This window comes from Phocoena sinus, chromosome 6 (assembly GCF_008692025.1).
Source record: "Phocoena sinus isolate mPhoSin1 chromosome 6, mPhoSin1.pri, whole genome shotgun sequence".
NCBI classification, from domain to species: domain Eukaryota; kingdom Metazoa; phylum Chordata; class Mammalia; order Artiodactyla; family Phocoenidae; genus Phocoena; species Phocoena sinus.
In genome coordinates, this window is record NC_045768.1 from 11,705,530 (window position 1) to 11,724,399 (window position 18,870).

The 18,870-nt window shown below is 45.8% G+C and overlaps 1 protein-coding gene across 9 annotated transcripts in view; it reads left to right on the plus strand.

Moving 5' to 3' along the window:
• Positions 1–18,870, plus strand: part of DENND1A (DENN domain containing 1A) — a 540,688-nt gene that overhangs the window by 475,983 nt on the left and 45,835 nt on the right. For all 9 annotated transcript variants that reach the window (XM_032634249.1, XM_032634244.1, XM_032634240.1 and 6 more), the window contains 4 exons: positions 469–509; positions 2,871–2,942; positions 4,164–4,220; positions 12,766–12,897. In XM_032634249.1, the coding sequence (XP_032490140.1) occupies positions 469–509; positions 2,871–2,942; positions 4,164–4,220; positions 12,766–12,897 (302 nt within the window). The remainder of the gene's footprint in view (positions 1–468; positions 510–2,870; positions 2,943–4,163; positions 4,221–12,765; positions 12,898–18,870) is intronic.

An 18,870-nucleotide genomic window follows, 5' to 3' on the forward strand; every position in this document is an offset into this window, starting at 1 on the left:
AGAAACTTACAGAGGAAATGACTGAGCTGGTCCCTGCAGCAGAGAGAGCAGGGAACGGTGGCCAGGCAAGGGGAACAGCATTTGCGAGGGCATGGACGGCTTGGAGGAGGTGTGGCCAGGGAGCCTGAGGTTGTGCAGGATGGAAGCACAGGATGGAGAGGCAGAGGGTGGGTAGTGCCAAGACAGGACAGGGGAAGAGAGCAGGGTTGCTAAGGGGCCCGACCTCTATCCAGTAGGCAAGGAGGAGGATTTGGGTTTGTACTCGGGGCACTGATAGGATCAGATCTCACTTTGAGAAAGAAAACCTGTGGCAGCAACTCCTTCGGGGAGTGGTACATGGGAGCCTCCACGTGATTCTCTAGATTTTGAACTTTCCAAGTCCTGCATGCTGAAAGCAACTTGAGGAACTCCTGAGGGCATACACATGACTTCCTTAAATACCAGCTTCTCTGCTTCTTCCTTCCCCAGGGAGCGATAAACTGTACCACCAGTGGCTCTCCACAGTCCGGGTAAGTGTCACCCCCGCAGAGCCACCTGGGCCCCTCCTTAGCCTCCTGGCAGCCCTCCTCTTCCCCTGCCACCCGCCAGGCTGTCATTCGGCCCAGGGCACTCTGTTCTCCCAGCTGAACATGCTTTTGTTTGTAAAGCCAGGCCGTTCTGGGGCCAAGGATGAGACTGTCCAAAGCCATCCCTCGGTGAGGATGATGAGAGCCAGGAGAAGATTCCGTGTCTCAGGAAGCAGGCCAAGGCGTGTTGAAAGGATGTTGCCATCTTAGAGCATTTTGCGGGGTCTCCTTCTAGGGCCAGACCAATTGGGAACTCTTCTTGGGAAAACCAAAAATTCGTCCCTCTTGCTGCTCTGAATGTGTTTCACCGCAAAGGCTCCTGAGAGGATGGAAAGCGCATCCCTGAGAGTTTTCATCCCCTCGCTGTTGTTGTGAACAGTTTTTTATTGTGTTGGAAGCCAGGTGCTTAGGGCTTCAGAAGCCACTAAAGAATTCAGATGCTTGCCTTTCCTTTACGTGGGTTCATTAGTGAGTGTGTACCAAAGGGCTTGCTGTGTGCTGGGCGCCGTGCTGGGCGCCACGCTGGGTGCTGGGGAGACAGTGGAGAGCAGGACGCAGGCCCTGCCCTGGGGGAGCTCCCGGCCTTACTGGGGAGGCAGGCACATAGACGGGCAGCTCCGACATAGTGTGACAAGTATTCTCTCCTGCTTGTGGGCCAAGTGTGCTACTGCCAAGGCAGGTTCCTTGGAAGTGTCTGCAGTGGGCCGAGAGTAAGCAATTCCTCAATGAAAGGCTTCTTTTGTTCCTCTCATATGGCCAAACATGGCACTTGGCAAATCACAGACAAGCAATAAGGACTTGTTGATTGATTGATAAAGGGAGTTTTAATACTCTAAAGGACCATTGAAATAGGATACTGAGTAATTTTGGAAAGCAGTGTGGAATATGTGAGTGGGTGAAAATTTCCTATTATCCTACAGCAGAGAATGCTTTCTAGGTCAGATTTTGAAGTTCTTAATTAAAGCTCAAATTTTCTAATGCAGGCAGTTACCAAAAATTGTGCTAAAAGTTAATCCTAATAATTACATAGCGTATCTTACTCTGTTGTATACGCACTGGATCAGGTCTCTCTCTCCATTCAAATCAGTTGGAATTACCACAGATCTGATCGTGTGATGCATCTGGTAAAAATCTTCTGGAGTGTGGACTCCTTGTGCTGGCCCTCTGTGGGCTGACCCTGTCTGGCTCTCAGCCCCACTTGCCAGTCCTCCCGTGATGTACGGCCCTTGTTACTCACAGAACACACCATGGCTTTGCAGCTTCTGCACTTATTTATGTGCTGTTTCCTGTCCCTAGAATGTTCTTATCCTTCCTCTCCCCACCATGAGCTCCTACTCATCCTTCATGGACCAAATATTTCATCCTCGAAAGCCTTCTCCGCCCTTCCACACAGTGAGCTGCCACCACCCTCCTTGTGCACTCGGCCAGTGCGGCTCTCACCATCTTGGGTTGCACTTGTTTACCCCCCAGACTGGAGGTCTTTGAAGGCAGAGACTGGTCCTCTGGTGGCTCGGTACCCTCAGAGCCTAAGCCAGGACGTCCCCACAGTGAGCCCTCACAAAACGTCTAGAGCCTGTGCGCTTCATACACATTCGTTGCCTCCTCTGTGTACTGGGAAAGCCTTCCCTCCTCCTTTTGCTCCCCTGCTCTCCTGAAAAAACAGAGCCAAAGAATCGGTGTGTTGGATTTATACTAAAGTATAAACAATGAACATCTGTGGCTATTCATTCTTTCCCTTTGTCAAGATGTGCGTGTTAGGGAGGCAGCCTACCAGAGTGATTTTTAAAAAACAACACAGAAAACCAGGGTGAGGAAAGAAGGGTTCATGGCTTAAGGTAGCCACAGTAGCCAGATAATCTTGCCCAAGTGGGCCCCCAGTTTCCTGCCCTGGCTCGGTGTTAGTTAGAGTCCATTGTTATTAAACTTCCCTTAATGTTGTCCGTGGTAACTGGAACTTCTTGAGAAGCTGTAGATCACTCTGAGGAAACCCTTGCCTCAGAGAGCCTGTGACGAGCTTTCCTCCCAGCCAGCAGACAGGCGCCAAGCAAACTACTGAGCCTGGGGTTTCCCCGCTCAGCTAGTTTATCTCCATCCTCATTCGCCACCCGCTCCCATACCCCCCCAGAGGGATTCCGCCGTGGCCGTAACTTAATTGCCCGGGACCAGTCACCATCTAGGGCTGTTTCTCTAATTAAGTTACACACTTACAAAATGTGGCTTAACTTGATTAAAGAGAAGAGGTCTTTGTTGGTGTTGGCCTACTATATCTTCAGTCCAAATTGCTAACTGGCGTTTTTATTATAGAAAGGAAGTGGAGCAATTCTGAATACTGTAAAAACGAAAGCAAACCCAGCCATGAAGACTGTCTATAAGTTCGTAAGTACTGGTCTTGGTCTCAGGATCCCAACAAATCTGTTCCTTCGCATGACGAAACTCTTCAATAGACCTGATCCTATGTTGCAGAGATGATTCGGGGGCTGCTGTGTAATTTCCTAAAGCTCTCAATGCTCTTAGAATTATTTGGCATTGATGTTTTATGACCAGGTCAGTGACATTTTTAATTTAAAATGTTTCTACACACAGTTGCTGCAATAGAGAAAAGGGAGGCTACTGGTTTTAGCTTTTAAAATGTAGACAGGGTGGCTAAAGTTCAGGCTGCTCCACGCCTGCATCCCTGAGAACCAGAGGTGTGGTCTCTCAGGTGTTCTGGCAGACCTTTCCTACACGTATCCTTGTTAGAATGGTAGAATAAAGCAGCTCCTTTACAGGTTACTGAAGAGTGCTCCTGGTGGGACACACCCCCGAATTTTTGTCCCAAATTCTTCATCATCTCTCTCATCACTGCCCTATATAGGAAATGCATTGTTTGTGAAACTCGTGCCCACAGCAGAGTGAAAATAAGAGAACACACCAGTTCCCGGTGCTCCATCTTTTACGGGCCTCAAGTATTTTTTCTCATGATTTCTCTTGCTTGCTAATTTGACTCTGAGCCACTTAACTGGGGTGGTTTTGTTTTATTTCCATTTTTAATTTTGTTAGTCCTTTCTGTGCTTAAATTGTAGCTATTTTAATGGGGCGGGTGGCTGCCAAGAGAACCACACAGGTCTTAGAATGACAGAAAATAAAAGCCAGGGTGTCTGCCGAAATGAGATTTAAGAAATGGCACCAGAGAAACCCAGCGATGTGTCTGTTCAGCCTGGACAGAAAATTGGTCCTGAGGCCCTGCCCTGGTGAAGTGTAATAGCTATTCTGAATCTTGCAGCTGAAGAAGCTTCTGCTCTCCTCTTACTGGTAGCTGTCACCAGGCTGCGGAGATAAATAATTACAGAGAGCAGAAGAAGGGCTTCGGAGGGGAAAAAAAATCAGTCCCATCAAAATGCAGAAAATAAAATCTCTGTAGCCTCTTTAAGGGATTTTTTTTTTTAACCTTTCAACACTGTATTTGTTTTCATAGCCATTATGTTTTCAACTTGATGATCCCATTTTTCCTTCCTTTTTCTAGTAATCAGAGAAGGTGATTCACGATGGACTGAAATCAAGCATAGTCCCTGCTGGAAACAGAGAGGGAATCTTAACTTAAATTAATTTTTCATGCAGGCAAAAGATCATGCAAAAATGGGAATAAAAGAGGTGAAAAACCGCTTGAAGCAAAAGGTACTTGAAGTTCTTATTCAAAATGTATAAGCACCATGTATGAAATGCGTGGCCACAAAAAAGTACGATGTGATCAATAGAGGCTGTTTGATACAGTGTTGTTAGCACACTTCAAAATGCATTACCAGCTGTCCGGGAGTTTTCACACTGTTATAAATATTCACAGACAAAAAACTGTCTTCAAATAACATTAAGACTGGCTTAAACCCATAAAGGCAAGCAAGTTCAGAGTTACCACTGTCAGTCTGTCCCCTGCCCGCCCCACCGGGCCTGAGCTTCACCAGGGTCCATACAAATTGGCTCAGCCTCCCCATCCCGGCACCACCACCTCCTACAGCTGACCTCTGCTCTGGGGCTGACTGTAACCAAAACCAAGAAGCATCTCCAGGAAATGACTGCTGTGGTTCTGGCATGCACGTGGCCGCCACACAGAACAGGGCACAGAGGGTGGGTTTGAGGAGGACACTTCGGGCTCTACTCACAGTTCATGTGTGAGACTCAGAGGGGCAGGGAGAGGCTCTGATTGTCTTCTCGGACCATCAGTAAAATCGTATAAAATCATACAAACTACATCCTGACTAAGAGTCCCCCTACCTGATTCTCTGGACTTGTACAGAGAGGTTCATACAACAGAGAGGGCATCTTTATATTGTTATGAATATCATCGTCATTAATAGCATTGCCAGCCTTCGTTAAGCACTTTCTAAGGATGGTCCAGGCCAGGAGCTTTCACATTTAATCCATAGAACAACACTGGGGGGTCTTATTCTCATTTCATGTGTAAGGGGACCACGGTTCAAAGGTGGAGTAATTTGCCCAAGGTCATGCTGTTCGAGCCTGGCAGAGCCGGGATTCGATTCCAGATCCGTCTACCTCAGTGTTTGCTCTTACCACTATAGTATTTCATACTGCCTTCCTGAAACAAGTGTTTTGTTTTCCAAAAGGTGTTTGAGATCATTTATTTCATTATTCCCACACCCCCGAAATTTACCAGGCTAATAAGGGCCTTCGTCTGCCTCGGCAGTTTTTTAAAAATTGAAAGCAGTTTTAATTTTAGGAAGTCAGAAAGGACCTCTCATTAACTTGAAATGGTCAAAGGAATTGATTCCTTAACTTTAATTGCAAAATAATTTGTTCTGACTAAGCTTCAAATGCTTAGTTTCAGCTGAGAGTGAATTTTTAGCAGCTGAGATTCAAGTCCTGAAATTAAAATCTTGCTAATGTAAATTCACATAGACCTTAACTGTGATCTGTTGCACCCTGCCAGAGACTGGCAGGTGGAATTCTTTACTTGGATGTTATTTAAGTCCCTAAATATACCTTTTTATCTCCTATCCCAGTCACATGTAACTGAATTGGACTGCTGATATAAAATGGAGGGGCAGGGAGGGCGGAGCTCTCACCAGGTTTTCCCTCCTTGATAACTGCATCGGGCTAGTATTAGAATATTACCTAAAGTAAGCAAAGAAAGGGTCCCTCCTCAAGCAGAGGACACGTGTGCCTCCTTGGTCAGATCCACTCTCTGCAGGCCATTGCCTCCCTCCTCGTATGAGTAAGCATCGGGCCTTAAGAAAATCCCCTTTTTATGATGTGTAACATTTCTGCAGATAACCAGTTAAGCTCAGGTTTTTGATGTTGTTCAAAGGTTCACTTAAACAATCTAGATCACTCTCCTTCACGCCATCCCCCTTTCCTTTCCTTGATGGTATCTGAGGCAGAGCCTTTTCCCCCCTTCTCCTCTTCCCCCTGCCAGTCTTTTCAAGAATAGCTTCAGGAGATAATGTTCTATAGAGAGTGTCAGTACATTTCAGGTGACACAAATGGTGAAGGCATTTCATAGAAATGTGGCTTGTCACCATCGGACTGTTGACAGATCTATTAGTGCACCCTTTTCAATTTTCACTTTTCCCCCCCTTCGGTTTTACAGATTTCTTCAGACTTGATATTTTGCAGTTGTTCTTGGAAGAGCTATTTTGTAATTGAAACTCTAGCATTGTTTGGGACAGATGGGACCAGGTCTTCCACAGTGCTGCAGCTCCCCTTCCTGAGCTAATTTAGGATTTGGCTTTGTCTGACCTCTCTCAGTGCGGTAGAAAATATTTCCTTGGCTTTTTTGTTCCTCTCCTCTGCCCCTTCCCCTTTACGTGGCAACATATCTGTGTGGCTCCCTAGATGCGTCCAATACAGACATCTCAAGTTTGGTTTCTGCTATGAAATTGAGGCAATTTCCAACAAAGACCCAATTTTCAAATGTACTGGGTTGCCGCCTGGCCTCCTCTCACTCTGCATAGCAATGGTGACCCCTCAGGTATAATCAAGAACCCAACCTTGCCCTCTTCACTCTCGCCTTGGGTTTGAATTGCAAATAGAAAATGTGGGGCTGACCTGTGGAGAGGTCATCATGGTGTGTGGAGGGTCCATCTCTAATACGACTGAGCAGGGCCCCTTCTCCATCCCTCGTTCATTTGTGCTGCAGACTTTCAAAGCGTCTGAAAGAGGCGCTTTCAGGGTATCCGTGTGACCATTGGCAAATAATTGTTAATAGAGACTGTAGTGTGGCTTTATTCCATACCTGCTCTGCTTCGGCCCAACAACAAAAAAAGAAGGAGGGATAACACATTTCTCTGGATAAATGGAACAAGGTGGTCAAGTTCTTCTATAGCTTGGCCTTCTTTGAAGTTTAACTTGCTCAAAATTAGGAAGAAGAAGAAATGGCAAAGAATGCTACCCAGCCGTCGCTTTCTAAAGGGAGAATGCAGTGCTTTTGTCCAGAGCACCTCCCTGCCAGAGCTGGCCTGCAGGAGGATGCTGTGTGGCTGGGCTTGCGGCTCTCAACAAATCGCATTCTATTGCAGCGCCGTACGCAGCTGGCACCAGAATGCCCTGTTTTAAAAGCAGTGGCTGCACACACATTCTTTCTCACCTACAGGAAAGGTTAAGATATTTACATAAGGATGTCATTCTTTTGCCTGTCGGGGAACCCCTAAAAAATTATCTCTTTTCTTCAGTGTCAAAATCAAAATGACTGAATCAACTGTGTCCATTTCACAGCCCCCCCTTTTTTTTTTGGCCGCACCACACAGCTTGCAGTATCTCAGTTGCCAGACCAGGGATTGAACCCGGGCCACAGCAGTGAAAGGGCCGACGAAGTCTTAACCATTGGACCACCAGGCAATTCCCTCACAGCCCTTTTTAAATCTTTGATCTTTTAAAGATAAATTGAGCTTGTTGATTTAGAGTCTGTGTGATTGAAAGGAGCAAACTCACAGTTGGGTTAGTGAAGGCTTGAGTTTCCGGCTAAACATTTCTTAGTGTATTGAAGAGAGTGAGGAAGCACGTGTGGGGCAGGGAGATCCTGGTAGACTCTTGTAGAACAGACGTTTTCACACCGTATCACACAACTGTCAGCTCCCTGTCTCCGCTGCAACCTCAATCACAGACATTCCAACTCTGGATACTATTTCGATATCAATATTCATATTGTAATTTGCATTTGCTGTAGTGTGAAGTAGACTGGAAAAGAAGGGCACTGCACAAATCCGAACATGGAGACCAGCAAGCTGAGTCAGAGATGGGAGGCCTCGGCCTCCCAGGAGGCTTTAAAGCTCCCCCCTGCAATGTGGAGTAGTGTTTAGGCTTCTGAGGCAGATGGATGAACCGAGTTCAGTGCTGGTTGTGTAGGATATTAACTGTGTGACATTGAGTAAGTTACTAGACCTCTCTGAACTTAGTTTTTCTCATTTGTAAGTAGGGGAAATACAGATTTTTACTGGATTGTTGTAAGGATTAGAAGAGGTAATGGATTTAAACAGCAACACGTAGTAGCCACTCGGCAAGTGGGAGTTACCATCCCATCTGTCCTCTCACATCCCACACCTGGAGCAACCAATCTGTCCACACACCTGTGGGCACAAACCTTGAGAACATGGCTGGCGTGGGATCCTCTCCCTTTTGGTCCTCCACACACAGAGTAGTCTTCCAGGCACCCTGCTCCCTACCTCCCCTGGGCCAGGAATATTCTCTTGGAACCTCTGCCTCATGAAGTCACATCCTCAGCTCCTTCACCCCAGCTCCCACCCAAGGCCACACAGAGCCCCCTTCCTTCTCTGGGTTCCTGCCTCCAGGCTTCTCCTGGGGACTCTGGCCCTGCCTTCTCTGCAGACAGGTGGAAATTAGATCCCAGTCATGATTTTTTATTCCAGCTTGGGGAAGGTGATACGAATCGGATTATTTTCTGACTCCTTTGCTTTACCGAGGGATGGGAACTAATAGTGTCCCAGCTCTGAGCCGAGCTGTGGAGGCTCCTGGGAAGAAATCGGCCGCCCTGCAGTGGCCTCTGATCTGCAGCTCTGTCTAGTGTCTTCCTCCTGTGTGACTCTTCAGGAAGGAACAGATTTACACTTCCCACCAGATTCATGCTTTTGTTTCTTTTTGTTTTTTGTTTTAATTTTAATTTAATTTAATTAAGTTATTTATTTTTGGCTTTGTTGGGTCTTCGTTTCTGTGCGAGGGCTTTCTCTAGTTGCGGCGAGCGGGGGCCACTCTTCATCGCGGTGTGCGGGCCTCTCACTGTTGCGGCCTCTCTTGTTGCAGAGCACAAGCTCCAGATGCGCAGGCTCAGTAGTTGTGGCTCACGGGCCTAGTTGCTCCGTGGCATGTGGGATCTTCCCAGACCCGGGCTCGAACCCGTGTCCCCTGCATTGGCAGGCAGATTCTCAACCACTGCGCCACCAGGGAAGCCCTTGGTTTTTTTTTTTAATGACACTTTGAACATTTACAAATGAAAAACGTGTTTGTTGGAGAAAATTCAACAAATCCGGCAAGTAAAAATAAAATAACCTCATTTTATAACCTGCATTTTCACTAACTGTATCCTGACCATTTCTCAGACCACTAAATGTTTCCCTGCACATGTTGTTGTTTTAAATGGCTACATATAATTTTATCTGATGGACATACATACATTCATTAATCCCATTATTGGACACTTTAGTTCCCATTTTTTCTAGGCAAACGTCTTCATAGGTAAATCCATGCGGGAATTCTTAATTATTTCATCCAGATAAATTTCTGGAAGTGGAATTAGTGGGCCGAAGGCCCTTTACCTCTTTTAGGGTTTTGATAGGAATTGCAGTTTGTGTTCCTACCAGAAGGGTATGAGAGTGCCCGTTCTCCCATACTCTTTGCTGATGGCATCTTAGTTAATTCTTGGAACACAATTTCTTTAATCGTGAGCGCCAGGAGTTGTGGTTTTGGATCCCTACAGTGTGTAAGGTCTCTACTGGTACCTACAGTAGAGGGCGTAAACGGGCCCTATTTCTTTCCTGACTAGGGCTCCTCCCACCCTGCTCTCTAGGACCCTGGGAATAAGCAGCCATCCTTCCCCAGGTGGAGGAAATAGTGAAGAAGTTAACAGACTGGTGGGGCGATCTACAGGACTTTGTAAGAAGCCTTGGGCACCTTTGGCTCTTGTAACTAAAGAAAATTAGCATGCAGCGCTGCTTACTGATGCACAAGCACGTGTGTATATTGGACACATTTGCCCTCCAAATGTTCAATTCAACAAAGATTCGTCAGAAAGCATGTACTATATTCCAGGCGCTGGGGCAGAGAACCCGAACCCCAAGGCATTCAGTCTATAGGGATAAGATAAGTGTGCAGATAGCACACAGCACGGCAGCTTGGGGTCAGTGTGACAAAGGGGTTTCTGAGGACGAGGTCACACCTGATGATTTGTTGAGCACCTTCTCTTGTGCTATGGTCATGGGTCGATAAGGTATAAATGCCAGAAATCACATTGCTCTGGGTTCCTCCACTTTCTAGCCGTGTAGCCTTGGGTAACTTGCCCTCTCTGAGCCCTGTTTCGTCACCTATAAAAGAGCGATAATCCTATTTACCTTGTGGTTCTTCTGGAAACTAAGTGTGATAGTGAAGGTCAAGGGTCTGGAAAAGTGACTTCAAGTAGTAGACACTCAGCACAGGGAAGCTCTTCCTTTTAGATGGTGCTTTTTCCATTTTGCAGGGAATAAGGCTCTAACGTTCAGTTTGTGCAGGACTTCGACATTTTTCAACGCTTCCTCACGTCTCATCTCATTTAACCCATTCTCTTAGTAGCTTTGAAGTTCGCCAAGCAGATGGTGTCCATTGCAAAAATAAAGAAATAGGTGCAGAGAGGTTGAGTGAATTGGAAAGATCAGACAGGTAGTTAAATGATAAAAACAAAACCTAAGAAATTTTTACTTAAAATTTTAACTTAAAAACTTAAACTAAGACATTTTTCCCAAAACTACCACAGATATTTTTAAAAATAGTTATCATCTTATAGTTTTCATTACTATCAATATTTTCTTTCTAGATTACCCTACTGCTTCACATCTTTATTTTTTCCCCCAACCAATCATACACACATGCAATACTTTTCCTGAACTAAAAGTGAATTTTTTTTAATTTTTTTTTCTGTTTGGCTTTACTCAACCTCTTATGTCTGTACTCTCGGTAACCCCACTGGATCCAAAATGCCTCTTTTGCCCTTTGTTATTTTCTGACACAGAAGGAGCCCCTCCCCGTCTTTGTTCCACTTGACCTGAGCACATTAGGGCAGCCCCTTTCCAAGAAAGCTGTTTCTAATTGGCTGGCGGCAACTTCTCTCATCACTGAGCCTCAGCCAGGCTAAGACTCGGGGGGCCACTTGATGCAAGCCCTCCCCGCACAACCAAGAGGTCACCATTTCCCTGTGTTGTTACCAAGCAGTGCAGAGACTCAGCTGGGTGTGTGGAGTTGAACATATAGAGAAGAGGGGTGGGGGAGGGATCCCTATCGTTTATTTATTTTTATTATTAAAGTGTAGTTGATTTACTCCCTATAGTTTATTGAATCCCTTATTAGTAGGTACTCAGTTATTATTATTGAGTCCTGTATATAGGACACTACTGAGTAAAAATGTTCAAGACACGTCTGTTGTTTAATCTCCTTTACTCCCCATAGCTGCCATAGCTCCATTTTACAGATGAGGAGACTGAGGCTCAAAGATGTTACATGTGTTTCTTCCTTAATGCATTATTATTTAGTAAGGGATCACTTTCATCCATGTGTCACAGTTCTCTCTATTTGACTAAGTAAGAACAGCCAATTGTCTTTTATGTGCAGAATTTAATGAGTACTAAGGGTGTGTGTTTTGTTGACCAAAGTGTGTATTTGTTTTTGCAATGAAAATAATTGGAAACTGTATTTATTATTTTATTCTAGCTGTTATTTTCACTTAGAAAAAAACAATGATTTAAATGTTTTTTACATGTACATTTAATCTCTGCCTTGCTTAAATGAAGATTTAAGCAAGTTTCATGACTTGAATAAAGCCATATGATCCATATTGCACAACTCGGCACCATCCATGTCCCAGAGAACCCATGGGTATAGTCAGCTGCCAGCGTTAGGCAAAGGAGCCATTACCTGCCTTTGGCACATTGGGATTTTTCTTTACCTTAAAATTTGACGTCATTCATCACAAGCACAGATTAAATGTAAATTTCTGATTTAAAAAAAATGACATTGGCTCCCTAAATACTCTCCAGGTCATAGAATCCTAACTTAGACTTCGGTCTCTTTCTTCATTCTCTGCCAGAAAGACTAGGGCTAAGAAAGAGGGAGCAGAAACACATCGTTTTCACAAACAGTAACATCATCAGTAAACAAATGTGGAGAAAATGTCCACACTCACAAATAATCAAAGTAATGCAAATTAAAACAACAATGAGGTCTGATTTTTCACCTCTTAAATTAGCAATACATTTTTAAAACGATGAGGCTAACACGCACGGTGAAACGGATAACACATCCATTGCTGGTGGTTGGTGTAAATTGGAAAGCAGTTTGGTAGAATGAATAAAAAGCCTTAAAAATGTTTATATCTTTTGATCAAGCAGTTTCATTCCTAGGGATTTCTGTAAGAGAAATAATACAAAAGAAAGAAAGACTGCAGTGTTTATCACTGTGATGTTTAGATGTTTAGAAAGTTAAAAAAAAATTAGGAACAATCTAAATGCCCAATAGTAGTAAGAATGGTTTATTAAATTATTGAGTATCTGCTCAGTGAAATATTATGCATCCATTAATTATCATTCTAATGACTATGGAGCACCGTGGAGATGCTTATAGTAGAAAAAAACAGAATGTAAAACTATGCACGAGCTATGATTGCAAGTAATTTTTAAATGTCTGCATGTGGACAGAGTGAATATTTAAAAATTAAAATAACCATGTAAGGTAGTAGGATGAAACATTCCCCCCCACACACTATTGTGAATTATTATGTTATCTTTGTAATTTAATATGCATGATTTTGGTTTCTCTACTCCTTAAAAGTCAAAGGGCCAAGTTAGCCTTCCGTTTCCTTCATCTTTAGCGGGGGGTGGGGGGGATAGGCTCAGAATGTCCCAGAGGGAGTTCCCTGGCTGGCCTCTTAGCGATGGGGTTGGATGGAGCCCCTGTGCTCATGGCAGGGGTCATGACCCTGACACCAACCCCCTGACCGGGCTTCTCCCTGCAGGACATCACCGAGAATGGCTGTGTCCCCACCACAGAAGAGCAGCTGCCAAAGACTGCGCCGTCCCCACTGGTGGAGGCCAAGGACCCCAAGTTCCGAGAAGACCGGAGGCCAATCACAGTCCACTTTGGACAGGTATGTACCCTGGCCCTTCCATCTGGGCTTTTTGTTATGTTTCAGCAGACGATATAGCACATGTAACAGTTTTTCATTTCGGCTCTCTCTGGCAAAACAAAACAACTCCATGGAGTTTTGCACATCTCAAAAGTTCGCTTGGTGCAAACATGTTTCAAAAAGGTGAATTTTCAGAAATTTTGAGGAGACAGCATGGCTCTGGTCGTAAACCAGCTGAACTGTTGAATGAAGTCATTAAATGCAGCTGCTGCCTCCCCACTCCAAGGTACTCCGTTTAAGGTGCCTCTGTTAGCTAAGCATCTCATTAGAACACTTTAGCATCCCAGGCCCTTCTTTGCACCTTCAAATAAAATGTAACAAGCAAAGTCTTAAAAAAAATCAATTAGGAGTTCTTTATTAATGTACTTCCTGAAAATCAATTCTGGGTGTCGTGCTTCTCAGAGTAAACACTCACGCTACGATTCTCATGATCCGATTCTGTAACCAACTGTTTTCGACCTGAGCGTTTAAAAATTGTCCAGTTGTTTGATTTTTTGCTCTTAAGTAAAACATATAGAAACTGAAAATTTTCTTATCCATTTCCTATCAGTGGTTATATTTTTGGTTGAAAAAGGTTGTATACCCTCCTCTACTCTTGAATTAACTCTCTTGATTAGCAAAAGTCATAATTTTTTTATTTGTGAGAAATGGCTCTGTTAGCAAGCTATGACTGTAACAAGAATTTGCAAGGTTATTCATTCTTAAATCACCTGATTCTTTAACCATTTATTAGATGATGAATTCCATCCCCATGATTAAAATAATCTTCATGGTTTTATCTTAAATATGATGCTATTTTATCACCTAAATGATCTAGAAGCATGCATTTAAAACGTTCCTGCTTTTAGCAGACATTTATCAAGTGCCTGCTATGTACCAGGCTTTGAGCTATTTAGAAATGAAGGGAACTAATGAAATTGTTGCTGTGGGTTATTATTGTGAGGGATGAGTTTGTTGAAACATTAGAATCTTCCTCTGTAATCGATATTTTTAGATAATACATTCATACGTCTTAAACTTGGGGACATCCATCCCCCTTTTCTGATTTTACACTTAAAAGGGATGTTATAAAAATTGAAATGTAGCCCAAGAAAGAAACATCCACAGGGCAGTGCTCATCTGATTAATGATTATCTTCAAATTGCGTCAGTGTTTGCACCCCTGAGGAGCTGCCTTCTCCTGGGGCTCAGGCCTGGCTGGAGAAATCTGCGCCCCAGTTCCCTGGCTGTGTTTGCTGAAAGCACAGCCTCGGTCGTCGCCAGCATGGCATTCCAGAGCCAGCTTCCTGCTTTCCTTTGTCCTCATTCCTGCACACACTAACCTTCCCATGAAAAGAGCCCCTCTCTGGAGTTTGGAGCCCATTACAGAGAAAGAGGGGGCGGGGGGGGGGGAGGGATTTCATGGTGTTAAACATTCCGTTTTCGAAACACAAAAAAGGAGGCCCTATTTGAAATGGAGAAAGACCTTCTTTCCATTTCAGCGAGAAGTAGAGATGCTTTAATGTCATTCCCAGCTAAATGCAGAATAAGAGCGTGTGTGCGCACGGGTGGGGGATAAACAATTAAAAAAGCCACCCCAAACTCTGTTGAAATAAGAGCTGTCTGTGCCTTCACAGGTCTGTAAACTGGAGAGGATGAAAGTGGCTTTTTTTCCCCAGTTTGTCACTTCCCTCACGTGGCTGCCAGCATTATGCAAGTGTACAGGAAGGCAGGGTTTTTTTTAATGCATGCATGTGGATTAAGGTCAAGCCCCAAGTATCAGCCATGCAGCGGGCTCTCCCTTACAGCTGCAGCCGCAGAGCCTACCCACAGCCGCGAGATGCCTTAATTGAGACGTGCTGTCAAAGTGACAAACACATTTGCATACAGTCTACACTCTATTTATTTTCTCTGGAAAGGTCTACAGTCTGCTGTTGGTTGAACATTCTTAATCAGTTTGCTGTAAGTGAACTGCCAGCCAGCTCACTTGTGCCGGCCGCTTCTTCATTAGGTGACAGATTAGCTGCAGGGGGGACGGGCCACAGAAACCGCAGACCTCTTTCTTTTAACTCTTTCCAGCTTTGCCCTGGTACTAGCTTGTCCTTCAGTCCTTCCCTGGGCGCCTGCTTTGATGGGCCATTGACCGGAACACGCAGCGTTTCTAGAGCACCTACTACCGGCAGACATGAGTTTTAGGGGCTAGGTATTCTCAAAGAAGTCCTTCGAGTTCCATTTCAGAATTTTTTGCCACACTCTCCTCTGTACTCCAACTGTACCATTTTTTTTACTTGATATTTTTCTTTAAACAGACTCCAACCTGACATTTATACCAACTTTACCCTCATCTTATGCAATGATTGTTGGTAAAACCATAGTTTGATGTACTGGTCCAGTTTTTTCCAAAGGTGTATCCAAAACAACTTTTTTAAGTGTCCATCCATGTATCACCTAAACTACTCATGTAGCCCCAGCAGTACATATTCTCCTCTTGGAAAACATGTGTCATCTCTGCCATAGTCCTTTGAGGAAGGAATCATTAGCTGTATTTTATGGACCCAGAGCCAGAGCTCAGGGACCTTCCCAGGGCCACATTGCCAGCACAGAAACCCAGGACAGTTCACCTTCAGAACCCATTTCAGGTCCGTCACCAAGCAGAGACATCAGCTTCTGTTTGAAATGTCTAGTAAAACTAATGTGTCCTGGAAAAATAATTTCAGCCAGCCAGACAGTGCACACTGACCTCAGAAGGACCCTCACCTTGAGTCTGTGCTCCCACGGATTTCATTCCCTAAGAACGGTTAGCTTTCCACCGGGGCAGAGACTGTTGAGGTCTTTATTACATTAATCCCTCCACCTTGCAAAGCTAGTGCCCATGGAGCCAGCCAGGGGACTCCATGAAGACGTTTGGCAGGGTGGCAGGGAGCCCAGGGGAGGCCTTTTCAGACCCCCTGGGGGAGAAAAGGTGCTCTCTTGCCTCTACTGCACCAGAGCTTCCTCTTTCAAGGCTATGACCATTCCTCCCTTTAATTCTGCATCTATTCATCCATGTATTGAGACCTACCATGTGCTTAAAAAAAAAAAAAAAAAGTACTTGTGGGGCGTTATAAGGGGGACAGAATAGCAAGTGGACAGCCCAACTCAGAGTGATGACAACAGTGAGAGAGGTAAGCTCAGGGCACTCTGAGGGCCCCACAGGGGCAGCCTCTTCACCTGCAGGACCACTGTCTGTAGACCTAAGCTGAACCCTATAACTGAAAGATATTTTGTCAACAAACTGAACTCACTAGCATTTCATTTGTTTTCTAAAGCAGACATACGTAACGCCCCTCAGACCTCATCGTGAGCCATGTCAGTAGTTCCAGACAAGGGCAAATAAAGGGATTTTTAGTTGGCCTCTACATCCTTATCATGTCTGATTTCTTTAAAGAGTTCAAAAGTCTCTGACTTGAGGGACTTCCCTGGTGGTCCAGTGGTTAAGATTCTGCACTACTAGTGCAGGGGGCCCGGGTTTGATCCCTGGTCAGAGAACTAGATCCCACGTGTCACAACTAAAGATCCCACATGCTACAACTAAAAGATACTGCATGCTGCAGCTAAGACCCGGTGCAGACAAATAAATAAATAAATAAATAAATAAATAATTTTTTTTAAAAAAGTCTCTGACTTGAGAATACCTGTTCCTACCTTGGAAAATGTTTAGGAGGCTGTAAATAGCTTTCTTTGTTATTTTTTTTAAGCAGTGTTTTTGGTATTTTTAAATTTTTATTTATTTTTGGGTGCGTTGGGTCTTCGTTGCTGCACGCGGGCTTTCTCTAGTTGCAGCGAGCGGGGCTACTCTTGGTTGCTAATGTGTTTGGGCTTCTCATTGCGGTGGCTTCTCTTGTTGTGGAGCACGGGCTCTAGGTGCACGAGCTTCAGCAGCTGCGGCGCTCTCGGGCTCTAGAGCGCAGGCTCAGTTGTTGTGGCTCACGGGCTTAGTTGCTCCACGGTTATGTGGGATCTTCCCGGACCAGGGATCGAACCCGTGTCCCCTGCGTTGGCAGGCGGATTCTTAACCACCGCGCCACCAGGGAAGCCCCCTATAAATAACTTTTTTTATTCTCCCAAATTCAGAATCAAATGAGAAATAAGGCCCAGGAGACAGTCAAATGAAATAAAAATGCCAGCTTTTTTACCAATAGGCTAAAAGGAGAATACTGCTTTAGACCTGAGGCCAAATGGGCTTGCTGAAACCTCACCTCCAAATTGAAAAGACTGAGCTACTCCCCACAGGAGACGTGGACAATTGCAGGCAGCGCCCAGGGTGCCTGTGGACTGACTGATGGGTGGGGGCGGGGCCACCGGGAGCACAGAGCCTGCTCAGTTCCTTCTCCCAAAGTCAGAGGGAAGCACTCCTCCTCCCCTGGGCAGCCGAGAGCAAGAGGGCACAGAGAGAAGCTAAGGGCTCCCCCCACACTTTTCTCTCCTGGGCAGGGAAGTGGACATTCTCTCTAGTCTGTGGCTGGGGAAGGAGTGAGGAAGCCCTGCCCTCCCCAGCAGGGTCTGGGCGCCCCTCAGCCAGACGTCTTGGCTTGACCCTTCCCCATGTGAGAAATCAGAAGAGGCAGCACCCCCATGGAAACTGCTCTGCTCCCTGCGTTTAATACGTGGACAGGACAGGCGCTTTCACTTCTGTACTCGTTTAATCGAATCGACATCAGCTGGTAAGGAAGAAGGCCTCATATCCATTGTACGGCTGGGGAAACAGGCCCAGAAGACATTTACTTGATTTAGGAGCTAATTCATACTCCACCCCCAGCAGCACCCCTGCTTCTCTCGGCTGAGTGCAGCTCTCCCTCCCTGGCTTGAGGTACTGGACTGGCAGCGGCACCCAGTGACACTGGATTCTAGTCCTGCACACGTGCTGCCACATGCTGTGGGCCTCGGCCAGGGGCTGGGCCTTCTCAGGAGGTGGGAGGACAGGGCAAACCCACTCCAAGGCCCCCTTCGTCGTGTTCCCCCCGAGTTGATCCTACAAGCAAAGTAATTGCCTGTCTTCCAATCTGCTAGATTCCAAAAAGTGTGCATTGAAAGGTGTCTATTCTCCCGGTTAAGCAAAGCTCTCTAAACCTCTTTAACATAAAGTTTGAAAAGCCAGTTAAACCAAAGCTCAAACTAAGCGCTACCAGGCTTCCAGGACCTGGGGCAGAGTGGTTTGGATACACCCCCAGAAGCAGCTCTTGGAATACGGTTGCCTGCTTGTCTGTGCATACGGAGAGTTCTGCTTTATAAGCGTGAGCTGGGTCACTTAGTGCCAGTCTCGTGCTGCTTTGGAGAAGCTGCCCAACCAGCGAATGCCTTCTCAGCACCCTCAGCTCTGAGCGACCTGAGAAACCCCTTCTGTCCCAAAGAGTCTGGAAGTCACACACGATTCCCTTCAACTCAGCCGTTGCCTCCCAAACACCTCAGACAGATGTTCACATGTTTCCAGACGCCTCACACCACAGGCCTGCAGTCTGAATGTGCACTCGCGCCACATTCACCCCCCTCCTCCATCTCCCACCACAGCGAGGTCCATCCACAAGCTCAGGTCCACTCCCCACGCCCCAGAGCCTCTCCCTTCTGCCCTCTGCCACCGCCCAGTCCCTCTCCTCTCCAGCGCCTCTGACAGCTTTGGTTCAGGCTGCATTATCACTCACCTGGACCGCTCCAGAGCTTCCTAACTGGCCTCCAGGCCTCCAGACTCCCCCACACTGCATTCCCCACACAGCCTCACACACAAGTGGCCGTGCCACCTCCCTGCTTCCCGTCTCCCCCGAAGATTCCACCTTCACCCTTGGCAGAGCCCGCGAGGCCCGGGGTGATCTGCCTGTCCACCCTCAGAGCATGTCCCTTTGGTAAATCTTCCCGACTGATTTGGTCACTCCTGTGTTTGTGCTGCCCCAGAACTTGGCACATGCAGTGCATCTCACGCAGC